The sequence below is a fragment of the Phoca vitulina genome, unplaced genomic scaffold (genome assembly GCF_004348235.1).
Source record: "Phoca vitulina isolate PV1807 unplaced genomic scaffold, GSC_HSeal_1.0 scaffold1, whole genome shotgun sequence".
Taxonomy (NCBI): Eukaryota; Metazoa; Chordata; class Mammalia; order Carnivora; family Phocidae; genus Phoca; species Phoca vitulina.
Genome location: NW_022589704.1, coordinates 59,186,929 through 59,212,263, shown reverse-complemented (window position 1 = coordinate 59,212,263; position 25,335 = coordinate 59,186,929). Strand labels below are relative to the sequence as shown.

The following is a 25,335-nucleotide window of genomic DNA, read 5'->3' as shown; positions in this document are numbered from 1 at the left end:
GACTCTGTTAGCTGAGTGTTTACTGATGGCCTATCGTGGATAGAACTTTTTTCTGTGAAGATGTTTAGAGGGACCCTGTTTTTCCTTGCGTGTAGTTCCACAGTACTGGGAAATTCTAAATCAAATAGAACTTCCACCAAGCTGCATAAGTGAATCCATCTAAAATCCATTCCCAGTGTCTGAGAATGTGAGCTTATTGTTTGATCAGGCTGTTTTAACTCGGTGGTCCTCAGATGTGGTGTTCCATACATGCAGATATTTATAATTGAGCCTTAATGAGTATTCTACTTGGCTTGCCTCTCAAAAGGTCAGCAAAGGTGGCCTGCAAGGATTTTAAGATGATGTGAACTGTCTGGAGGGTTAGGGAAGGTTAGAGTGGGCTTGGTAGATAAACGGTTTTAATGCACCCACACCCTCCCCCTGCTTTTGCCGTGAGGGGCACTCAGCATGTGAGCCTTCGTCTGGTTCGTTGTGAAGTTAACAGGTCATTGATAAATGGATGATGTCAAGGCTACAAGGCTAAAATGGAGGCACGTTCCATTTGGCACAAATTACTATCGAAACTGTCAGTGTCTCTAAATTTTGGTCTTGCGTATCTCGGTAGCTATTGTTTCGGCGTAAGAATAACATCCTATTGTTTGTGTGCGTGTCTCTGTGTGCACTGGTGTGTGTGTTGATGTGGTGCCGGTCTCTCCCACTTCCGTTCAGCTGTTCTAAAATCATACTTACATCAGGTGTTGTCCCGTTGCTGGGGAACACGGTGGCGAGCAGACTGATGGGGTCCCCGTCCACGCCTTTGCGGTGGGGCAGTCACAGCGAAGCGGCCAAGGGTAGCAAGTGGGGAAACGGGATACCGTCCGATCCCCCAGGAGAGGTCAGGAACGTCCCCCCGGAGGAAGTGATGTCCACACTGAGATCCGAAGGAGGAGCAGAGTTAGGCAATCAGGGGGAGGTGGAGAGGGCCAGGGTCCAGCTGGCAGAGGAAGAGAGCGACTCATGCAGAGGCCTGGAGCAAGTGGAAACCTGGACATCTAAGAGGCTTTATAAAGCAGCTGTCTTGTGTATTTGTGACAGAGACTTCGAAGCTGGCACCACCTCTGCCCCTCACTGTATGATCCTGGGCCAGTCACCTACCTGTGGGCCTCCATTTCTTCAAGAGGAGGGTGTTAAAGTAGATGCTCTCTGAGGCCTCTTCGGAACTCCAACATGCATATTAGAACATGGGTGATTCACATTCTGCGTTTTCTGGAGATATTTTTCCTTAAGGCTGCCTTCTCTGGCCCTATACACACTTTGGTTTGCTTCCCCTTCTGATGATTAGTGATGAATGAATGAATGTGAGTAATTTAAATATGATCCCATAAAGAAACATGGTAACTACATCCAGCAAACCAGCAAAGAATGCATTCTGAAGTGGAGAAATGAGATTTTGATCATCCAAATCCTGGCTTGCCTCTGAGCACCATTAGTAGAGGTAATCGAGAACAGGATGTGCCTTCTAGGCCTTTGGAGGTTGGAAACTTTGGTGTGGGAGATACAGTAGCTGGCAAATGGGCCCTCTAGACTCTAAAAGGAATGTGTTTTACCTTTCATTTCTCTTAAATAAAGTCTCCTCCTGTTGTCAAAAGACTCCTCTATCTCTAATATGTATTATTCCCATTTTAGACAACTATCCTTTATCAGTGCTTCTTAACCTTTAATGTGTCTAAGAACCACCTGATGGTCCTGTTCAAATGCAGATTCTGGTTAAGTAGGTCTGGCTGGGGCTTGAGGTTCTGAATGCCCAACAGACCTGAGGAGAAGCTGCTGCTGAATGGGGCCACATAAGCAACAGACTGCTGAATGGGAGTCAGTGCAGGCCTTTCAGGAGTGCTGGGTCCCCCGTTGTCTTTAGTGCTCGGAGTTCCTGAAGTTTAGCCAGAAATCCTTGGATCAGCTGCTCAGAGCTTCTAACTGATTCTCGAGCTCCCCCAGGTGGCCCAGTGGAAATTTAACTTCACAAACTCTTACCATCGGGCAGGAAAGGACAGCTTGACCTGAAACGCCATAAATCAGTCAAAATGTACATTCCCAGGAAATGTGAACAGTAACAAGGGCAGTGGGAAAAGTAATCTACAAGGAATCAGAATGACGTAAAAGGCAACTCCCTGTCCTTACAGCTGAACTGTGCATGGATATACTCGAAGTTCATAGGATTTTGTTTATTTTATCTAGCCATTTTGGGCACACTCGAGGCTGAAAAGGAGAGAAGGAAATCTGGGCTATCATCAAGAGTTCACTTTCGAAACCAAGGCTCTGAGCCCAAGTATACTCAAGAGCTAACTCTGACCAGGCAGAAGCAGAAGGAGTGCATAGAGGAGACCCTCTGGCTCCAGGTGAGGCCCGCCACCAGTCAGGTTGGTCGTTAGAGGGGACAGCAGCTGGGTTTTATGGTGGCATAGCTGGATCTCTGAACCTTACACCAGCAGCCTCTTATTCAGGACAAAAGAAAGCATTGTTTGGAGCTCCCCAGTAGCGTTGATACCATGCTTCACTCTGCATACTTTTCAGGAAAATATCCGAGATAAACTGCGTCCCATTCCCATAACTGCTTCAGTAGAGATCCAAGAGCCAAACACGCGGAGGAGAGTGAACTCACTTCCAGAGATTCTTCCCATTCTGAATTCAAACGAACCCAAGACAGTTCACAGAGATGTAAGTCTTCCTGACTTTTGTATTGCCAAAGCTTCTGCCACATTATTATGCTACATCGCATGTGTCTGAAGGCAGGAGGACTAGTGATTTGCTTTTTTAAAGTCCATTCCTTTGTATTATAAATAGGCTTTTTAATATATGCCGAGTTTGTTTGAGATTTGTTTCCCAAATTGACAACAAATATAGAAATACATGGAATATAATTTGGAGCCAGAGAGTATTGTTCTTAATAATTTTTGGCCTTACGGAGACTTACTGAGAGTATAATTGGCAGAACTCATTCTCACATCAAGTTTCTCCTATGGCCATTTGCTAGAAAGAAAAATACACTGCATTTTACCACTGAGAACATTAAAATGTAGAAAATAAACTTGTTAGTCTGAACGTTAAATCAAGGAATATAAAGTTCCTTAGCCATGAAATAGTCATTTAGTGGCTAATGTAGCGCATGTAATCTTAGGAAGACAATTCCTATTATATGGCTTGCTCTATGCCTCCTGTGAGGTGGGGCCTATTTGCTAGGGTTTAGGGTGGCTGAGACACGAGAACAGGCTGGGGACCTGTGGCATCCTGATCTGGCATTGCTGCACCTGCTGTCAAAACCCAGTCGGTGCCGGAGCGTCCGCTCTGTGGCTCTTGGTTCTGACGGCCCCCTGACAGAGCGTCATCACTATTATTGGTACTTACAGTATCCCTGTAAAGTCGGCTGGTGGCATCCCCATATCACCAGTGGTGACACTTGGACTCTGAAAGGTTAAGTGACTTGCCCAAAGCCCCAAGGCTAAGTGTGTGGCAGAGCCAGGTTTGGAAGGTGGGCCTGTGTGGCTGCAGGGCTCATGCTCTTGACTATACCTCAGTGGCCTGGTCGGAGTGTTCTTACAACACAGCTCTGTTCAAGACGGGTCCCTTAAAGGCACTGGATGCAGGGCAGAGTACGTTTGAAGCTTCTGCTATGGTAGCTGTTGAACAGGGAAAGGCTGTCACTGTTGCGGTGGTTTTGTTTTTACCAGAGAGGGAGACAAACCCTAAGGGACTTAATCTTAGGAAACAAACAGGGTTGCTGGAGGGGGAGGGGGTGGGGGGATGGGGTGATTGGGTGATGGACCTTAAGGAGGGCACGAGATGTGATGAGCACTGGGTGTTACATAAGACTGATGAATCACTGACCTCTACCGCTGAAACCAATAATACATCATGTGTTAATTGAATTTAAATTAAAAAAATAAAAATTAAAAAAAACCCAAATCAACAATGGTTTTGTTTTCCTCCAGGTGCACTTCTTAAAAGAGGGATGTGGAGACGACAATGTATGTAACAGCAACCTTAAACTAGAATATAAATTTTGTACCCGAGAAGGAAATCAAGACAAGTTTTCTTACTTACCAGTGTAAGACTCACTCTGTCTTCCAAGCAAAAATGACTGGCTTTGCAGTGGGTTACTGAAAACGTACTGAGCTCTTTGTCGTTTTTGTTTTGTTTTTGTGTGTGTGTGTGTGTGTGTGTGTGTGTGTGTGTGTGTGTTATAGTCGGAAAGGCGTACCGGAACTAGTTCTGAAAGACCAGAAGGACATTGCTTTAGAAATAACAGTGACCAACGGCCCTTCCGATCCAAGGGCGCCCGCGAAAGACGGAGATGACGCTCATGAGGCGAAGCTCGTGGCAGCTTTTCCCGACACTCTCACTTACTCGGCGTACCGAGAACTGCGGGCTTTCCCTGTAAGCGGTCTCACGGCAGCGGGGGGGCAGACGGCGGCCTCGGGGGCCCGTGAGCGGCCGGTGAGCTCGTGTTTTTCTGTTGCAGGAGAAGCAGCTGAGTTGTGTTGCCAATCAGAACGGCTCGCAAGCGGACTGTGAGCTTGGAAATCCTTTCAAAAGAAATTCTAGTGTAGGTGATGCCTTCGCATACCGCGTCGTGCTGTTTCACGCCGGCGCGGGCTCGGCGTGCTTGCTCTGTGTTAACGTCTGTTTCTGTCCTGCAGGTGACTTTTTATTTGATTTTAAGTACAACTGAGGTCACCTTTGACACCACAGATCTGGATATTAATATGAAGTTGGAAACGTAAGAACTACTTCAACCTTCCCATTCAGAATTATTTCACGAAAACACAGCCAATGAATTGGCTCTGCTCTGACTCATAAAAGAAGTGTAATTGTAATGAGAAAACTGACTGTTAAAATGAAACCCTATTGTTTCCTTTTCATTTTCAGAACAAGCAATCAAGATAATTTGGCTTCAATTACAGCTACAGCAAAAGTGGTTATTGAGCTGCTTTTATCGGTCTCTGGGTAAGTGTTTGTGTTTAGCATAACAAATCAGAGTTTAAAAGAACCATTCACAATCCTCGCTAAAACTGGTGTTTTTTAATTTAACAGAGTTGCTAAACCTTCCCAGGTGTATTTTGGAGGTACAGTTGTCGGTGAGCAAGCTATGAAATCTGAAGATGAGGTGGGAAGTTTAATAGAGTATGAGTTCAGGGTAAGTTGCAGCGGTTGGTCTTTTATATATACCAAAAGTGAACATATACTATATCTGATAATATATGTAATATAATTTTAGTAAATGTGAATATGTAACTTTAATATGTAATATCAACATTAATAAATACTAATAAGCATGATAAATCCTCAGTTAAAAGTGAGTTCACCAATGTTTAAAGCACATACTGGCTTACCGTAAAAATTTTGTCCTCCAGAACGGAGAACACAACTGTCATTCAACATGGACTTTGTTCAAAATCCAGTTCAGTTTGGTCATTTTCTTATTAGAGCGTTTTCATGTATAAGTGGTGCAGAGACAAAGGAATCCCCCCCGCCCCCCGCCCCGAGTCTGTCTGTGACACAAATCTCAAAGTAATTGATACCTGGCTTTAGAATGTGTTAGGGTTTTCTTCTTCCATCGTGAAGTCCTGTCTCTTAGCGCATGTGGTTCGTGTTCCCTCACGTTTTACAAGCCCAGCGCCCGTGAGGACACTCATGCTTGTTCTGAAGCATTTCTAAGCAAGAATCCCAGTGACTCTCAGCCCAGTTGGGTGAACATAAGCGCATGGTGCAGAAGTGGCTCTTAACTCATCTGTGGGTTTGGGTCTGCATGGCTCAAGCATGCCAAGACAGCACAGTGGCCATGGTGGAGGCAAAAGTCTGAGATGGCAAGAAGGGCCCACCCCTGACTCCCGCGGGGTGAGGGGCTGAGTTCCGCTCTGTGTGTCTCAGCATTGCAGACACAGCTGTGACAGGGAGCAGCGGCGGCAGCAGCGAGGAGGTGTCTCTGGAGCCCACGGCAGTCCTGCCTCGCACACACACAGCTCACTCCTGATTTGGCTTCCGCTGCAGGAAGTTGCTGTGTTCCCGGCTCGGACTCCTGATTCACGGCCATCATTAACGGTTTCACTCAGGCTCTCAGTTGCTCCCCAAGCGCCCCCTTGTAGTAGGAGACAGGGGCAGCTTGGCTTCGGCATAAGGTGGGGCTTCCCCGGAGCAGGCTGCTGGCGCGCCGCCGTGGCCCAGACTCCTCTGCCGGGCAGGCCGGTTACAGAGCGACTCACAGACCCCCGTGACCCTCCCAGAGCATGTTGAGAGCATGGCCTATCTACGCTGCAGATTCTCTTGCACACAGTAGTTCCTGGGTTAAAGGAGCAATCGTTTCTCTTTTACCTTGCCTAGGCATGCATCTCTACTGTGGAGGCCCTTGTCTATCTGTAGTCTATTTTTGGAGCCTATACTTTCATTGGAGGATTATGCCAGATATTTCCTTTTTTTTCCCCCCCTTGGCCACAGGAGCTGCTACTTAATTTTATATTGAGAGAATTACACTGAGATATAATACGTATTATTTCCTAACAGGTAATTAACTTGGGTAAACCTCTTAAAAACCTTGGCACAGCAACCTTGAATATCCAGTGGCCAAAAGAAATTAGCAACGGCAAATGGTTGCTTTATTTGGTGAAAGTAGAATCCAAAGGATTGGAAAACATAGCTTGTGAGCCACGAAGTGAAATAAACTTCCTGAACCTAAAGGTATGTTGATTTACCCTCTGTCTTCATAGTGTAAATAAGGGAAGCAGACTTTTGTGGGGAAAATCCTTACTTTCCTGAGGAAAGTGACATGGTGGTGTGCTGACTTCTTTGGTGTCACAGTTTCTCTTATAGTTGAGTAACCAAGTCAGGCTGAGGATTTCTGCTGATTGGCTACCATTATGGCACATCAGTCAGGGTGATTGAGTGCTTGTTGAAGGAAATGACGTTTTCTGGAGTTTTAGGACCCAGTATGACCTATAAAGAGGACCGGGATGTGCTTCTGGGGTGGGCCAGTGTTCACTCCCAATATAACCAAACTCATTACAAAAGATACTGGCACTTTAGCAAGAGACCTTCAAAGCTTTCATTCTTATTTATTTTTAAAAAAGATTTATTTGAGAGAGAGAACAAGCACACACAGGGAGTCCCATGCGGGCTCGATCCCAGGAGCCTGAGATCATGACCTGAGCCGAAGGCAGGCACTTAACGACTGAGCCACCCAGGCACCCCGGCTAGTGGCTATTTTATTTTTATTTTTTTAAAAGATTTTATTTATTTATTTGACAGAGAGAGACAATGAGAGAGGGAACACAAGCAGGGGGAGTGGGAGAGGGAGAAGCAGGCTTCCTGCTGAGCAGGGAGCCCGATGCGGGGCTCGATCCCAGGACCCTGGGACCATGACCTGAGCCGAAGGCAGATGCCTGATCTCACCCAGGCACCCCTTATTTTTTAATAGTTAATATTTATCAAGTGTTGATTGGGTCTCAGGCACTGTGCTAAGCATTTTATTTGCTTTTTCTCATTTCATTCTCTTCATAGTCCTTTGAGGTATTTTTCTTATCCCTACCATTTCACAGATGAGAAAAATTGAGATTTAGAGCGATGAACATTTTAAGAAGCACTCAGCAGTCAAGAGGCAGATTGTGCATTCAGGCTCAGCGCTGCCTGTTGTCAAAGCCTGTACTCACAACCACTCTGCGCTGCACACGGACATTCCTGGTTTATTCCTTATGTTCCAGTGTGATGATCTGCTTTGTTAGCACACGTCTGTCTCTTTTCTTCTTCTTCTTTTTTTTCATGTGTTGAGGGCTGACTTTCAGTAGATCACAGTAAGGGAGCTACTCTGTTTCTTTTAAGTTCTGAGGTGACAGTATGCTCAGCGTTCACAGTTGGCAGCTTATAGAAGGATCCTCTGTTCATCAACTTTGAGAAACAAGATGGTCCATGACTCTTAATCCTATCTTTTTCTTTTTTAAAGATTTTATTTATTTGACAGACACAGCGAGAGAGGGAACACAAGCAGTGGGAGTGGGAGAGGGAGAAGCAGCCTTCCCGCTGAGCAGGGAGCCCGATGCGGGGCTCGATCCCAGGACCCTGGGACCATGACCTGAGCTGAAGGCAGACGCTTAACGAGGGAGCCACCCAGGCGCCCGCACTCTTAATCCTATCTTAAGGAAAATGCTATCTTAAAACTACTTACGTGGGTTAGTTTTCAGGATTCTACTTTGAATAGGTCACATACTCATTCTTTTGCTTTTTTCCGTTCGTCGGTGTCATTTATTTATTCAAGATGTGCTGACTTTTTACCATGCGTTAGTTACTGAGCTGGGTGCTAGGGATATAGGGATGGGATGTGATGCCTGATCTCGGGATGCTCAGTTTGGTGAGGAGACAGAAGAACAAAGAAAGCCCGCTTTCTCTTCACCTGAGTTTTAAAGTCAGAGTGGGAATAAACTACCTGAATCAATAAACTTGCAATGAGATGGGAACATTTGTGGATTTTACACTTAAATTGTTTCTGTGCCTTTGGTGACAGGAGATGGGAAAATATTAATTGTTGACTATGTGAATTTGGCACCATTTGGAAGGAGGTCTATGCAGTAGTGACCTTTACATTAAGTCGAACTATTTTGGATATAATTTCTTTTCAGGAGTCTCACAACTCAAGAAGGAAACGAGAAATTGCTGAAAAACAGATAGATGATAGCGGAAAATTTTCTTTATTTGCTGAAAGAAAATATCAGACTCTTGTAAGTATTTTTCAACAGCCGTGAATATTGGGCAGACGGTGGCAGGATGCCCCTTACTGTTGGATTTTAACTACCACCCTTTTCTCCCCAGAACTGCAGCATGAACGTGAACTGCGTGAACATAAGCTGCCCGCTGCGAGGGCTGGACAGCAAGGCCTCTGTCGTTCTGCGCTCGAGGTTATGGAACAGCACGTTTCTAGAGGTTCGGCTCTGCCTCGAGGCTGTCCCTGGAAGTCAATTCGCTATCTCTTAGGACCTTTCTCACTTCCTAAACACATTTGCTAACTTTGTCTCCAAACAGGAATATTCCAAAATGAACTACTTGGACATTCTCACGCGGGCTTCCATTGATGTAGCCGCCGCCGCCGAGAACATCAAGCTGCCAAACGCAGGCACTCAGGTGAGAGGTTGTTCTGCCTTCCCAGAGTTCAGAGCCTATCACTCCTTCTCCACCGCACGCCCGCAGCCTGAGGACACGCTACCTTGGCAGTCCTCCCCCTCACAACCCTGTTACCCCCATTAAGGAGAAGTCCGATGAGGCCCTAAGGGGCTTCCACTCCAAGCTGTATTTTAACAGAATCACTGGAAAAAGGAGAACATCTAGGATCGTCTAGTTCTGCAGTGCACATGGTAGATTTGAGAAAGAATGGGTGCACCTCCCACCTCTATAGAAACCCCAGGTCATAAACTATCCCCGTGCTGTAGCCACTGCCGGAGTGTCCCCATGATGGTAACCACCACTTTATGGAGTAGCTCATGGCATGTGTGGCCAGCTGTAGTTATTAGAAACGATCTCTTTATATATATGAATCCAGAGTTGAATCTTACAAGATCAGTCCCTGGTTATGCCCCTTGGAACAAGCCCAAAATAAGTCCTTTCTCTTAGCCATGTAGCAGCCTTTGGAGTAACTGAAGGAAACGGGCATGCCCCTTGGACAGGTCTCTCATTCTGTTCAGAGCAGAGCCTCCAGCTCTTCAGCTACCCGTCAGGCCAGGCCCTCTCCTTCCTGGGCTGGCCCTGGTCCGGCAGTGTGACTCCTGGGCGGGCAGGGCACGGATGTGTGATCTGCCTCGCTCGGCTCACCGTGAGGCCTTTACGTCCCAACACCGCGGCCCCACGCTGCTATCAGTCAGCCTAAAACTTGGTTTCTCGGTGTACACAGAAGATTGTGTTTGTACTTCCAGCAGCTACTGTTTTTGTGTTTCTGTTCTGCTGAAACTTCCAAGTGTTTCCAGCGGGATGTGTTGTCAAGCTATAGCTCCCATATCCCATCCTTGAGCAGTTTTTAAAAATCTAAATGCATGCCTTTAAATATCTCCTGTTTTAGGTGGTTGGCTTGTGGTCTGTCGTTTCAGTTCACAAAGTAGTTCTGACTCTTGATCATTTGCCCTCTCTTAGCTTTCTATCCCTTTATCTTTTTCAAAGTTGAGAAGCACAGCTTCTATGTCCTCATCCAGGCAACTGAGAAAAGTACTGAACAGAACTGGGGGCAGTGGCTGTGGGGGCTCACTGTGAAGGGTTCCTTGTGGGGGTCTGGAGCCCACAGGGGCTTGTGTCATGCTCTTGAGATACAATGCCTGCATGTCATGGACCAGAGTGTTTTGCAAAAGAGATTGAATGGAGAAAAAGACTGTGACGTACTGATCACTTCAGCTGATCTACTGATGTGCCAATGGAAGTTTTGGCTTCGGACCTTTGAGCCAGTTGAAAGTGCAGTGAGCCTCCCTGAGCACTGGTTTCTGAATACAGTGATCCCTGGCTGTTAAAATCTATCATCCAAACCCAGAGATGTTTGTCTGGGGCAGATGCTAAACTGGGCAGGATGCTGGGACAAGGGTTATAAATCAGGACTGTCCCAGGCTCACCAGGACATCCGGTCACCCTGGCCTTAGATCATCTCTGCATGCTACTCCAGCTCACCTTCCTGCCTCTTACCAATAAGGCATCGTAAGAGACTATCAACTGAACAGAACCTCCCTGAGAAGCCCTTTTCTGCCCCTCTGACTGGAGGCGGCAGCCATAGCTTTCTGAAACTTGCAACCAGCAACCTGGAGAATCACTGAGTTTTTAGAGCTGGGGAAAGAACACACAATTTAGAGGGAAGGGACAGACATTAATAATGCATTAATTATCCGTAGTCCTCTAAACCTCAGAATGACAAGGTAGATGTACTCATTTTCCAAAAAAGGAAGCAGGCACAGCAGGGGATGCCGGTGGGGTCCTGAATTGAAACCTGTAAACTGGTCTGGTTTCAGGGCTCCTGTTCTTAACTCTGTAACACTTGCTTCCCATTAAGTCCCCAGATCTCAAATTCAGATGAGAAAACAACCCAAGAAAGGTTGTCTCTCCCTCAGGGTCCTAGGACTGGCGGGCATGTGGAGGGGAGACCAGACGTTGGGCTCAAGCCCTCAGCAAGTGCTCTTGTTGGCTGGAAGATGATGGCACTGGGGTGTTGGTATCCAGTCTAGCGGCTGGGTCACAAATGCAAGTGAGCTTCTCTTGGGCATTACATGTAAGGGCTTGGAGAACTCAGGCATGCTAATGGGAATTGGGATCTCTGCTGTGATCCTCCTTGGTTTAATAATTGGTGGATACATGAATGGATTAATGTCTTGTATCTAGAGTGCATTTGTCTTGAAAACAGAGATGTTTTCTTGCCTCTAGTCTTCTGGTACCTCTTCTGTTGACTCTGATTTCTGAGCGACAACAGCTCCGATGTCCTGTATACAGGTTTCTTCAGTATTTTAGAGTGTACTTTTTCTGGGCCTAAGGATTTAAGTTTAATTCATGTGTTAGGATGCTTTCCTTTTTTATTCCCTCACTTATTGTGGGTTTCAGTTTTATCTTTATCTTGGTTCATCTGTTGCATTTTCCAGCCCGAAGATCATTTTTTTTTGGAGATAGAAGCAGAGGAGGTGGGGTAATTCAGTCTTGTCTTTTGGTCTTCATATTAAAACTTCTTGCTTTTATTCTAATCCTGGCTTTAAAAAGGAAGGAAAAAACCCTTTTAGTTTCCTTATAACCCAACCAATTTTAAGAGTTTTGTGTTCACTTCTCGATATAACACTTTCAACACCCTGTTAGAACAAAGTCTGAGAGAGCTGGTCACCTAACTGAACCAGATAAAATGGTTACATTTCAGCATCCATGAAATCCATCCAGTTTACAAGCACTTATTAAGGACACACTGTCTGCCTTCCCTGCACAAATGCTAGAGAAGCCAAAGTTTGATAAGATACGCCATGTGAACTGTTAAGAATTTCATGGTCCATGTGAACCAGGAGATAATTGTTGAATTGAGCCGAGGAAGGGATTGTTATTGGTTCTATTTCTATATCCCCCACTTCATTCCTAAGGAAGTTGGAAAAGAGTATCTGCTTTCTGGCTGCCAGAGATAAAATATAGTAGGTAAAAGGCACATCATTCTTCAGGGCAATGTGATTTTCTTCTTTCGGCTCTAAATTCGGAGAATTTGAGATATGGATCCTTTTACAAGATGGGTTTCTGATACGAGGAACGCTCACTAAGGGAATGAGGTCTTTAATAGAGAGTTTTCTGAAAGCTATGAAAATACCTTCATGGAGTGATTTCTTTTACTGATGTTCGGTAAGAATAGAGAGTATGACGTTACAGAGTGATTCAGGCAAACGATTTTGGCAGTGAGCAAGTGAATGAGGTCTAAGCACTGCTCGCTCATGATGGAACTGACTGTGTCAGCGGAGCTTCAGCCCCATTTCCCCTTCATGGGCACATGATGGATGAGGTGCACGTGCATAGGTCATCCCTATGGAAATGCTTAGATTTTAAAGAACTTCCCCCCGCCCCCAAAAATTCTTTTTGGAGTTTGAGTAATTTCTACTCACCTCAACCTGTCACTGTCCTCTTTGATGCCTAGTGAGTTATTCTATGGTTTCTAAAAGGCTCCCAAATCTGGTTTGAATGGTAGCCAGACTTGGGGCTAGATCTCTCAGCTGGATTTCTACATACACCCCCCCCTCCCGCCGCCACGAAATCAGAAAGTTACCTGTTCAGCTCTCATACTGTTGGATTGCTGCCATTTATAGGAGTGGTTTCCTCTATTATCAGCCATTTAAAAGGCTCTGGTACACAGTCTGATTATAAGGCTGATTCCCCTGCCATGGACCACTCTCCACTTCCAGGTTTATCAGAGCTTATTCTTAAAAATGAGGATGGCCCTTCCAGGTTGTCACCTTACCCCCAAGGACGTACTGTTTGCTTCCCTCTGCAAGATAGGGAAGCAAAGTTAAGTGATACAGAACAGGCTCATTAGTTGTTTTGTTTTGGCTCAGAGTAGGAAGCTTACTGGTCACATCAAGTGCACTATTTTATCCCATTCTTCCCACTACCTGGATGCCCCTGTGCTAGACCCAGTAACCTCAAGAAAGCGTTTTTCTAGCTTCAAGCTGGGGTGACTGTTGGGGGAAGAGAGGCAAGGGGAAGTGAGCCATGGGGCACCCCCCCCCCCCTCGGAGGCGAGGGGGCGGGCTGGCTGGCAGTTTGAGTGAAACCTCACGGAGAGCATAACAGGAAATGTAGTAGCTGATAAAGGAGTTAGAGGCCGTATAGCAGGCTGAAAACGGACTTCTTTGCTCTTAAATGTTCCAAGAAAAGCAGTTCTCTTGCTTTAAAGTATATTCTGAAGTCAGATGAGGTTGAGAAGCTGTTTTCTAGTAGAAGTAGAAAGGGAAATATTTTAGTGAAAACTTTATTATTTTTTTTTTAATCGAAGCACAATGTAGACAGACATGGAAGCATTTTTAGGCAGCATCCGGGGTTCAATACTAATAGTACTTGACTGAAAACACTTCTCAGAACTTAAAGACTCGTACTTTTTGTTTACCCTTCACTTTACATTTTCTTAAGTCAGAAACATCAGAAACTTCAAACTGGAAGCTCTCTAATCTGTTTACGAAATCATACTCCTAGCAATCACGAGGTCTTTTACAAGCTGTGAAAAATAGTCTCCTGGCATCCCGGAAATCCACTTGAGAGTCCTAAACGCACAGAACCAAGTTGTTGCAAACTGCCAGAAGCAACTTTTTAGATTTCTGAATAAACACTACTTCTGTTTAATTGGTATTTGCCAACTATCAAATGTCTAGAGCTTAGGCTTCTCATCAGCTGCTGCTTACAGCTCGAAGCCACCTCTGAAAGGGTCTGCTTGGTCCAAATACACTGTCGAAGAACACGCTCCAGGCCATTTCAGGAAATTCTGTTGTGCATGAGGGTCTTTAGACATCTTAAGGAAAAGTTAAAACAGTATCAGCAATGCAACTCCATCCTTATTTTTATATTTCACAACATCTTTAAATCCAAGTAAGGAATATAGGCTAATTGTACATAAAATGGCCCTTTTATTTCCATTACTGAAAATGAAAAGGGAAGGTGATCGTTCTCAACAAGATACCTGGTTATACGGATGAAACAAGCTGTGCATTGATGATTGTTGAAACTTGGTGAGGAAAAAAAGGATGCTTTATTATACAATTTCTTTTACTTTGATTCAATACAAAAGTTTTTAAAAGATGAGTTATCAAAAAAATAACTTTGTCAAAACACAGTCCAGCATTTTCCAGGTTCTGGGAAAAGATCTCACATCAAAAAGGCATCTCATTCATCCATAGGCTGCATTGTTCAAAATGCGTCTGGAAGCAGAATTAGAACTATAAACTCCTGGTATTCTCACGCCCCCTTACAATGGTGCTTTCTTTTATGCCCCATAGATTCGTGTGACTGTGTTTCCCTCAAAGACCATAGCTCAGTATTCAGGAGTACCTTGGTGGATCATCTTAGTGGCTATACTTGCTGGGATTTTGATGCTTGCTCTCTTAGTGTTTTTACTATGGAAGGTAAGTCCTATTTGGCATTTGAGTTCTAATGACCTAAACTTTATTTCATGTTTTTTAAAAGAGTGAATTTACAGTGATAGTCTGTACATTCCTTTGTAATGCTTCCCTTTTCCCAACATTTTATTATGAAACTTTGCCAATAGAGCAAACTTGAGAATTTTACAATGAACAACTGTATATCTACCTAGTACCTGATATTTAAAAGTATATTAGTTGTATATTATAAGGAGTTTCTTAAATAAATTTAGGTGTTTTTCACATAATTTAGCATGTTTGGCAAATAACTTAAAAAATGTTAATACTTTAGCAATTTCTTCATCTAAAATTCTGAATCTAAGCCAAATTGTTGGATATCACATTAATCTGAACCTGTATCCCTGTTAATTTCAACTTCTATAAAGAAATGTTCGTGGTAGCCACTGGGGCTTGTGACAGTTGCAGCTAGATTAGGAATAGAAAAGCATGAAATTAATAACTGCATTGCAAGGGATCCTCATTGCCTCTATCAAACATGAGGAAGATCTGGGTTTAATATGATGTTCTTCATTAGAATTTGGTCCTGCAAATAAAATTAGTATCTTCTCCTTGATTTCTGCCAGTAAACAGTCTACATTATAAAAATGTGTGTAATGAGATGGATACATACTTTTGTTGCCAAAGATTATGACCTGTAGAGTTTGGATTATTCTAAGTGACCAATGGAGGTTCACAGTCCCTTATCGACAATTACAAATTGCAGGATAGTCTGAAAGCTGAAAGTTCATAATGACTTATTTGGCAGCAAAACTTGACAACATGTGAAGAGAAGCTATTTATATTATTTATCCTTTATTTAATGGTTCTGCTGTGAAACTAATAATGTTTTGATTAGAGTGGCATTATGTATACAACATACTACTTTTCTAAAATGCCAAAATTCTAGATTTCCAAACCTGTCTGGTCCAGTGGATTTTGGATTAAATGCTTATGAACCTCTACCAACAGTCTCTAGGATCAAACCACCTTTCCCTTGGATCCAAGAGTATAATTGACAAGGATTCAGGATATTGTCACTTTCAAATATTGGACATTTCTTTTTTGTGTTATTTTTCCAAGTAACTTCCTTTTGCCAGTTTGAGATAATTTTCTGGTGTCCTCCAAATGTGTGATTTGGAGCTTGGTGACTGCTCATGCCAAGACTCCTCCCTGCATTGGATATTAGCCAGTCCTACCTCTGAGGTTCACTTTAGGCAGTAGGTTTCTCTGGTCAGCACAGCCAGCCATAGGAGATGCTTGGAAAATTATTTTGGCATCAAAAACTCGATCTGAAGTTTGATATTTGAGGATGGGCTTTGTGTGTGCTTTCTGGAGGAGGTCACAAGGACAGTCTTTTTCAGAGCAGGTCTTACTGGTAATCTCTAATGAGGGTGAGTCATAGCAGTGGGTTAAGAAACCCAAGCTCTATAATTTTCGGCAAATCATTTCATCTCCCTGAGGCACTGGTTTACTTTAGCTTTTTAGTAAGTGGCTTGGACTATGATCTCAGGGGTTGTTTGTAGCTCTAAAGTATCCAGAACTCGTAAGTGAACTCTAAAGTAATCAGACAACCTCTATAACCCCTACATGAAGAACATTTTTATTACTTTGATATTCTTTCTGAAAATGGACTATTTGTTTCATGTATTAAAATCATAGAACTTAAGGGCCAGAAAGGACTGGAGTTCAGTGGCCTTTAAAATTGGGTTTTGCCTATCCACATAGGTGCCAAGATTAAGCTATGGTGCAGCTAGAGCCAATATCCCCACTTCAACTAGAGTCCGTTCTGATGTCATTTGCGTTAAATACCAGGATATTGCATAGGGTTTTGTTTAGAGGTAAAGAGAAAAATCCTTCAGGCTGGTCCAGTCACCTTCATTTTGCTAACAAGGATGCTCATGCCTGTGGATATTAAGAATGTTGCCAAGCTAGAAGCAGGACCAGGACTCTTGGTTCCTGGTTCATTCCTTCACCTAACCCTATTTATCAGTATGTGTTACTGAAAGTTGGCTGGGTGTGTTCACTGTGTATTAAATGGAGGGAGTCACAAGTAGATGTCAAGATGAAGGGTTTGGATCAGTGCTGCCCAGTAAAACTTTTTGTGATAATGGAGATTTTCTGGAGCTGCACTATGCAGTGAGACACACATGGCTTACTGAGCATTTGGAATGTGGCTGTTGCAACTAAGGTATTTTTAAATTTGAATACCCACATGTAGTTAGTAGTTACCATACTGTACAAAACAGATCTAGATTTTTACCTTAATGAGTTGCCAGACTAGGAAACAGAATTTTCCAGGAGGGCAGATTTATTTTACCAAGCTATATTTCAAAGGGCAGTTCCACAGCCTTACAAACAAGTAAATAGAAAAAGTCCTCCCTCTTTGGATGAAGGAAATTATAGTAAAAAGTGGAAATTACACCTCTGTGTTGATTTAGAGTGACCTAACCTGAGGAGCATAGGTTCCTACCACTTAAGGGTTACCTGGTGGTTCAGAATTTGGGAAAACGACAGCAATCATTCTTTCATGATGGTGTATTCGAATTTATATTTGCCCACAAATCCAAAGGCCTCAAGTAGATGGTGGTAGTTATATAAAACTTACTGTGAAAGATAGCAAACTTCTTTGTCACAGAAAAACTGCAGAAGTCAATCTTTTGCCTATTTTAGAGTTCATATTCTCCTGCATGAAGAAACCATCCAAAGCTTCAGTCAGATGGGTATATGATTTTCCTTTTAGGATTTTTTTTGTCCTCAGGATTTCGGTTACAGATAGAAAAATCAATTAGCTGATTAACATCATCCATATAAGTATTTGACCAGAGACCCATGGTAGTCAGGTTGGTTCGGTTGCTGTCACAGTATGACATAGCGTGGTGGCTGTTCAGTTCTGGTTGATCCATAAGTGGTCTCTCTGTAATAAGCTATAACTAGAAAACGGGTTACAATCTAAGATTTTTCTTTTGTTTAGCTCTTATACACAAAACTGTAAAACTGACTAAATACCTTGCTTCCTTATAGTGTGGTTTCTTCAAGAGAAATAAGAAAGATCATTATGATGCCACCTATCACAAGGCTGAGATCCATGCTCAGCCGTCTGATAAAGAGAGGCTTACTTCTGATGCCTAGTATTGATCTGCTTCTGTAATTGGTAATTGATCAATGTTTTTAATTGCTAGCTGTGGGACCTGCTAGGCTTGTGGTGGCTAACGTTAAGAGCAACAGCTTGCTGTGTGTGTCCCATTAACAGATGTTTCCAAATGTCCACACTGGCTTGCCTTGCTTGGATTTATTTTATTTCACTTGAAAGCTCAGTTTTGTTTTGTTTTTTTAGAAATGCACAAAAAATCTTTTGTTGCAGGTGAGTTATTTTTGTGTTGTTAAACATCACCCACAGCAAGGAAGATGATTGGAATCGTTGTACACACAAAAAGAGGCATCAGACCTCCCTAGTAGCCCAGTTTGCTAGGCTGTTGTCAATCCCAGTATGTAGCATCCCACTTGGAATTTCAAAGATGAATAAGAAATCATTGCAGATTTCTTGTCCACTTTGGGATTTCCCACAGATAGAAGCTTGTGTTGACTGCCTAATTAACCTGTTGCATGTTGGAAACATTGTGTTTCTCTTGATGGAAGGCTTTCTCACTGTCCTTTTTGATCTTGCTATAAAGTGACGGGGGAAGGCTTGGAATGCTTTTGTTGCTCAGTAATTGTTTATGCTAGCTAAGCATGCAACTTCCTTTTCCTGCATATCTACTACAGGTCAAAAACCATTACAACAAACTATGACTGTTGACCTGGTGGACATGAGGGCCAATTTCAGAAAATGGTTCTTTACCAAAGTGACCTTCATTATACAAAATTCTAATATAAAAATGCTCTGGACAGTTAGGTTTCAAATATGTTGTAATGGAGTTTGACCTTGTTTCATGTTCCTAGAGATTTTATTCAACTTTGGGTCTCGGTTGATTTTTAAGTTCGTGTTTTGCTTCTCTAGTTTGTAAATCCATGGAAACAGGAATTGGTGGTAATTCCTTTTTCGATTTCTGTGGGCACAAGAGGATGGAATTACTCCTGTAATCCCTTTCCATGGCACTGTCACGATGAATCCCAGCCTTTCCATTTCAGTCCTACATACCACCCTTGATTTCCTTTTTTTAAATGAAGAGCCACATTTTGTAATAGTATTTTGGCTTTTTTGCACAAAATAAAGGAGTCCATGTGGAAATGGCCTTAGAACAAAACTTCTTTCTTGGTCCATTTTTCCTAATGATTTAGTGATGACTGAATCTAATTTCACTTTGCCCCATGCCATTTTTATAACCTCATTCAACATAAATGTTCTGTTCCTGTTAAATGATACACATTGACCATTCATTCCAAGTATCTTCCTCATCCTCCTCCTAGCTGCATTTTTAAATCAAAAACACATATTTTCCATGAAACATATATTTTATTCATTTGAAAAATTCAGTTTGATTAAAAAATTTCCTGATATGTTCTCAATAAAAATCTACTTTGGATCAGATTGAATATTTTTAAAAAATGAATAAAATATATATTCATTAATAATTTAAGTGTAAATGTCTTCTGCAAAAGAAAATATGAAGGTTGCTCTGAAATTCAATGGGATACTTTCCTCAAGTTCTTTGCAGTACATGATTGACTTTATTATAGGACATAGTTGCTATGTGACTAATTAATGAAACAGCTTAATAATTTGGAAGCACAACAGGAAATCCAGGCAGTGTAAATTGCCTTGTAGCTAATGAGAGATGTGTACTTAGCCTCAGGGGACAGAAGATTCTTAAACTGACTCGTTTGAACACTTGCATATTCAAATAATAATTGGCAAAATATTTGTGATTTGATTCCATTTTGTTAGTGGAAGAGAGGCATGATGAAATAATCTTTAGTTTGTGGCCTTTAAAAAGATTGTTCTTTAAATTAAAATTAATCTGAAAATGAGATCTTTTTAATATAGTGTTGTGATTATAAAAAAATGGAAGCACGGTTCCATAACTGAAATTGTTAGTAAAGAGCTAGCTTACTACATTGTTACAAAATGTAAAGGTAAGATGGAAAAACAGACTTTTCTTCTAGTTTCACAGCTGTCTTCTCTTTTGTTTATCCCCACTGGCTGTTGTGTCTTTTCAACCTACTAGTTCCTTAATAGAAACCATGTGGTTTTTTTTCCTTCATCCAAAGGTAGGCGTAGCTGAACAGAAAGCTTAGACGTTCCCATTTTGTGCACTTGCTTTTCTTGCGGTACTTAATTTGTTTCTGCTTCTCTCTCCCCCCCGGTCAGTGCGGATTCTTTAAACGCTCTAGGTACGACGATAGCGTTCCCCGCTACCATGCTGTGAGGATCCGGAAGGAAGAGCGGGAGATCAAAGATGAAAAATACATCGATAACCTTGAAAAAAAACAGTGGATCACAAGGTGGAATGAAAATGAAAGCTACTCCTAAAAGGGGCCCAGAAAAGCTTCACAGTACCCAAACTGCTTTTCCCCCACTAACTCAGAAATCTAAGTGGACTTACAAGCCTGCTCCATACCTGAATATTACTTTCAGACAGACTACGCACGGTCCGAACTTACAGCTTTCGCCGTGGATGCTGTCGTGTAGCCTGAGGCTCCCTGGGCTTGCACAGCCGCATTTAAGACTGTTGGAGTGGAGTTTGCTTTAACTGCCTTCATTTAACTTTCCGGGTTGCCTTTGTTTTCGGTGTGGCTGCCTGGCATGTGCCGGGGCCGGCCGTCCTCAGTGGCTCAGCCTCTGCACCCCTTCTTCCCCTAGGCCCGGGCCGTCGGGGTGGCTGCATTTCAATGCCGAGTGCTCTCTGAAGTGAAATGTGCAATAGGTGATGTGGCCATCCTGCCGTCTTTTCCCAGATGTGTGAATCCTCCTCACACCACACAACATCCTGGTCTCACCCTTCCTGTTCACTAAAACACACGGCTGCAACAGACTTGAATGCTAGGTATACTTACTTGTATATGGTATTTATTTTTTTCTTTTTTACAAACCATTTTGTTATTGACAGGCCAAAGATTCTCCAGTTTACCCTTCCACTTGGATTAAACAACCAGAATGTGGTTTGAATTTAGGGCACACACACAAAAAATCCTTTATAAGTTATTACGTCTCCCTTCATGACAGCCCTCACCCCCTTCCTCCAGACCCAGACTGTTTCAGAAATAGGATTTAACCGTAAGATGTTTAATTCTTATCAGACAGTGCATATTTTTGAGTTCAGAGCCCTGTGTGAGATCTGCATACTTTGTGCTGTAACTTTCAGGATCTCTCAGAAATGAGGGGTTGGTTTGTTGAACTTCGGCACAGTGTAGGCCCTGCTGCAAATACTGAAGAAAGGGCTGGTGCCTACGGTGGGTCCAAATGGATCCAGCGTGAGGCTACTGAGTATCTGATACCAGAAGTCAGAACATCATGGCTTTTACGTTTTTAAATGTTACTGGAATCATTTAATCAGTGAGTCAGTGTTCTGGTTTTTGCTTTGTTTCCTCCTGCCGTATATTCCCCAAAATTACTTTGGGACTGCGCTACCATTTTAAATGTAAAAATTAAGTGGCAGAGGAGGAAAACATTTCTACACATTCAAGAGACACTGAATAGATAGGAAATCTGAATTTTTAAAAATTTACTTCAAAATGTTATATGGGGCATAACAGCAAACAGGTGCTAATTTGTTTGGATCTAGTATAAGCAGTATCTCAATCTTTCAGGACAAAATACAACTGTATGTGCCATTGTTGCTTCGGAGCTTGGTTTGTTTTCTTTTCAGAAATCGTACGCCCTTAAGATACTACGGACATTATTTTCATTGTACCTTGGAATTTTCATTCACAAAGATAGTTTTACAAACGATACTTTGTTTACAAAAATTTTTCTAAAACAGGTCATACCAGTGTTGAAATCTCCGTTTCTTGCTTAGGTAGGTAACTTGTAACCGAATGCACAGGCTTTATGGGTTGCCAAGCAGCTGATATTTTGAAAGTGTCTATAGACCTTTGTTGTTAAAAAAAAAAAAAAGAAAAAAAAAAAAAAAGTCCTAAAAGGGAGGGAGGAGGTAGAGGGCTGGTTCAACAACAAAGAATGTAATGGTGTTTGTTAAAAACGTCATCTCAAGTCAAGTCACTGGTCTGTTTGCATTTGATACATTTTAATACTAACTAGCACTGTAAAATTATGATTAGAAAATACCTGTGGATATTTGTATGAAAGTGTGAAATAAATTTTTTTATGAAAGTGTTCATTGCTTAGTAACACAACATATATGTGAAACAAACTCTAAAATTATAAAAAACCTGAATTGCTTTTTTTATTTTATGGAGCCAAACTCAAGTTTTTGATATTTTCTGTGATTGAGGGTTTTTTTTTTTTTTCCCCTTTGGGCTCTATTGCACAGTTGATGTCAAAAGAAAATGATCTTAAAGATGGTTTTATTCAAGATACCTACAAACTGGGAGATGTCATTTAGCAATGATACATGGCGTGAAGAGTAAGAGTTCTTATGGCAAAGTTGCTTTCTTCTGAGAAGATATTTTGGATGTGAGCGCAGTTCGGCTGTGACATTACTGATCGCCAAGGACTGATTTGGCAGAACTGACTGGCCTGAAAATATTTTCTTCACCAAAGGATTTTGTTTGTTTAGATTTAAGCAATTTTATGAGCTTTCTCTAGCTGGATTATCACAATCTAATAAATGAAAATAAGGCATGTATATAGAGCTCAGATAATATAGCATGCCCTATCTTGAATAAATTTCCAATGCAAAATGTCTTATCTGTCTAGTAACTTAAGTAACGGTTTTCTATCATACTTGGTATTATATAGTGAATCTTAGTCTTCTTAGTTTTTTGAAGATCAGACTGGTTTTGCCACCCAAAGAAATGTGATGGGTATTTTAATGACAGACCAGTGTGAATGAACTTTTATTCACAGTCCCATGGACCTACCCAGATTAAGGACTAGAATATGTAACCACCATAATCGTTCAAAGTGTCTTGGCTAGGGCATACATGACCTGTGCTGGACGTCATGGCAATGGCTTTATGTGATTCTATCCCTTGCTCTCCTTCTTAAAAAATCCTGCAGGAATGCCCAGGAGTGACAGTAGTCGATAAATAGGAATATCCTTGGATCCATTTACAAACATTGACATGTTGTTGCTGGTTACAGATCATTTGCCACAGTCTCACAATGGGTCATGCCCTTGGGGCTGAGACTATTTCAGAATATGGGGTAGATGTACGTGGTAGTGCTTTAAATTGTCCAGACCACGGAAGTAAGGGTAAGATCAAGACTTCTACTCTAAATGAAAACATCTTAATGAGACCTGATCTCTGGCACTCTACCCCATGAAAGGACAATGTGGAAAAACAGACTGGGATTAATAGATTTTGTTCTAAAGGAAGAAGAGAGTGAAATATTCTAGGTGGCTGGGTTCCACATACATACAACCTGAGGGCTGAGAAAAGAGGAATGTATGAAAGTTGTGACCAGGAGGGGTAGCATAAAGTAAATGGTTAAAGGCAGTTCCTTAAGACCAAAAGGGTCTAATCATGGTTCAACCACTGAGGAAAAGACAAGGTTCAAAGAGATGAAGAAAATGAACTTCAGAATGATTTCAAAACAGCTACCACAAAAAAGCCAATAAGCTGGGTTCTTCCAGTAGCTCCTGCTTATGGTCACATGGCAAGTGTTTTTTTTCTCTTGTACCTTTAAAAAACAGGTTTTGCTGACTCTGAAAGGCATCTGGCCCAGCTGTTAGGATGGGGGAAGCAGTGAGTAGCAGTGGCTGAGGCCAGGTCTGCAGAGGCATTAACCCAACAGACCCGTCTAGAAGGAAAGTTGTAAAGGGATTCATGGTTAAAATCCTCTAAGACAGAAATCAGAAAAAAACTAGTCGAGTACAGTGCAAGGGTGGGCCATGTGCCACACAGTGCATAACTAACCAGGGAGTGGTTAATGAGGACACTGGAGTGAAGGAGTTAAGTGCCGTTTCTGTAGATCAGCAGGGCTTAAGGGCCTCTGTCATCTCTTCACCCTCTCCCCAAAGCCATCTTAGACTGCTCCGTGGAAATGGGCAGCGACAGACCCATGTTAGCAGAGGTCAGATAAAATTTTACTATTCATACTTCTAGAACATTCACAAAGTCTCAACCTACAGGGATAGCATGTACTTCTTTCATTATCCAGAGCTTAGCACATAAGTATTCAATTCACCAATAACCAGTAGATAGATGTGAGTGTTCTGTTATTGTGAGGTGTACCTGGGTGGCTCAGTTGGTTGAGCGTCCGACTCTTGGTTTCAGCTCATGGTCATGAGATCCAGCTCTGTGTCGAGCTCCACACTCAGCGGGGAGTCTGCTTGAGATTCTCTCTCCCTCTGCCCTTCCCCCCCATGCACTCTCTCTCTCTCTCAAATCTTGATGAAAGATCCTGTCATTGTGAAAGAGACAGATGTAGTTTAATAGACAGATGAATGGATAAAGAAGATGTGGTATATATGTTCTATGGAGTATTATGCAGCCATAAAAAAAAGATTGCCATTTGTGACAACATGGATGGAACCAGAGGGCATAATGCTAAGTGAGGTAAGTCAGAGAAAGATACCATATGATTTCACTTGCATGTGGAATATAAAAAACAAAGCAAACAAAGTAGAAACAGACACATAAACACACAGAACAAACTGGTGGTTGCCAGAGGGGAGAGGGGTGTGGAGAGGAAACAAGAAAACAGTGAAGGGGAGTGGGAGGGACAGGCTTTCAGTTTGGGAATGGATAAGTCACAGGGATGAAAGATACAGCAGAGGGAATACAGTCGATAATGTAACAGCATTTTATGGTGACAAATGGCAGCTATACTGGTGTTGAATGCGACAATGTATAGAGTTGTCTGATTACTATGTTGTACAGATGTAACTAATGTAACACCATGTGTTTAACTGCACTTCAATAAAAAACAAGGGGTGCCGGCTGGCTCAGTTAAGTGTTCGATTCTTGGTTTCGACTCAGGTCATGATCTCAGGGTAGTGAGATCGAGCCCTGTGTCAGTCTCCACACTCGGGGTGGAGCCTGCTTAAGATTCTCTCCCTCTGCCCCTCACCATCTCTAAAAACAACCCCAAATTCTCTATTACTACAGTCCTCCCCTCCCCAACACCTTTCATATGACCTGTAAGAATGAGAGAGGGTCTTAACAAAAGTACTATTTTCTTTTGACATAGTCATTTTTTGGTATAAGCATGCAATAGTTTGAGTTTCCTCATTATGTGAAGCTATTTATAACTCATTTATTTACACATTCATTAGTTGTAGAGTAGTCTTATAGTACCCATTATAGGCCAAGGTCTGTGGAAGGGGATGGAGATACAGAAGTTAACACAGACATGATTCTTGCTTTTGTGGAACTTAAGTGATAACTAATATTTAATTTAAAAAAAATGGTTGGGCATCACAATAGCTAATTTATTTGTACTTTTAAATATAAAATCCACTGCCATTTGTCTACGTACTGATATCACTTATCATATCTTACATAGAAGGGACCAAAAATCATAATCACAATTTGTGAAAAAGTTGATCCAAAGGAGTAAAATAACGTAATGGTTGCTTTCAGTAGGAATTACTTTGTGTTCTTTTCCTTTCTTTTAACTCTATCAGTGTGTAATAAAACACTGGAA

General features: G+C 42.3%; 1 protein-coding gene and 1 long non-coding RNA gene across 5 annotated transcripts in view; one reads left to right on the top strand and one right to left on the bottom strand.

Moving 5' to 3' along the window:
- The window catches only part of ITGA6 (integrin subunit alpha 6), a 73,282-nt gene extending 51,604 nt beyond the window's left edge, over positions 1–21,678 (top strand). For 2 of the 3 annotated variants that reach the window (XM_032407970.1, XM_032407953.1), the window contains 14 exons: positions 2,215–2,375; positions 2,551–2,694; positions 3,966–4,081; positions 4,221–4,410; positions 4,496–4,579; positions 4,674–4,753; positions 4,903–4,980; positions 5,068–5,170; positions 6,535–6,708; positions 8,640–8,738; positions 8,830–8,940; positions 9,040–9,138; positions 14,484–14,609; positions 19,933–21,678. In XM_032407970.1, coding sequence (XP_032263861.1) covers positions 2,215–2,375; positions 2,551–2,694; positions 3,966–4,081; positions 4,221–4,410; positions 4,496–4,579; positions 4,674–4,753; positions 4,903–4,980; positions 5,068–5,170; positions 6,535–6,708; positions 8,640–8,738; positions 8,830–8,940; positions 9,040–9,138; positions 14,484–14,609; positions 19,933–20,094 — 1,727 coding nt within the window. In that variant the 3' untranslated portion in view covers positions 20,095–21,678. Of the gene's footprint in view, positions 1–2,214; positions 2,376–2,550; positions 2,695–3,965; positions 4,082–4,220; positions 4,411–4,495; positions 4,580–4,673; positions 4,754–4,902; positions 4,981–5,067; positions 5,171–6,534; positions 6,709–8,639; positions 8,739–8,829; positions 8,941–9,039; positions 9,139–14,483; positions 14,610–17,645; positions 17,776–19,932 lie in introns of all 3 variants that reach the window. The other variant, XM_032407962.1, reaches the window with a different exon arrangement.
- Positions 9,147–25,335, bottom strand: part of LOC116634586 — an 81,039-nt gene continuing 64,850 nt past the window's right edge. For both annotated transcript variants that reach the window (XR_004300002.1, XR_004300001.1), the window contains 2 exons: positions 12,764–12,982; positions 9,147–11,720 (listed from right to left, as the gene is read on the bottom strand). This is a non-coding gene — a long non-coding RNA (uncharacterized LOC116634586). The remainder of the gene's footprint in view (positions 11,721–12,763; positions 12,983–25,335) is intronic.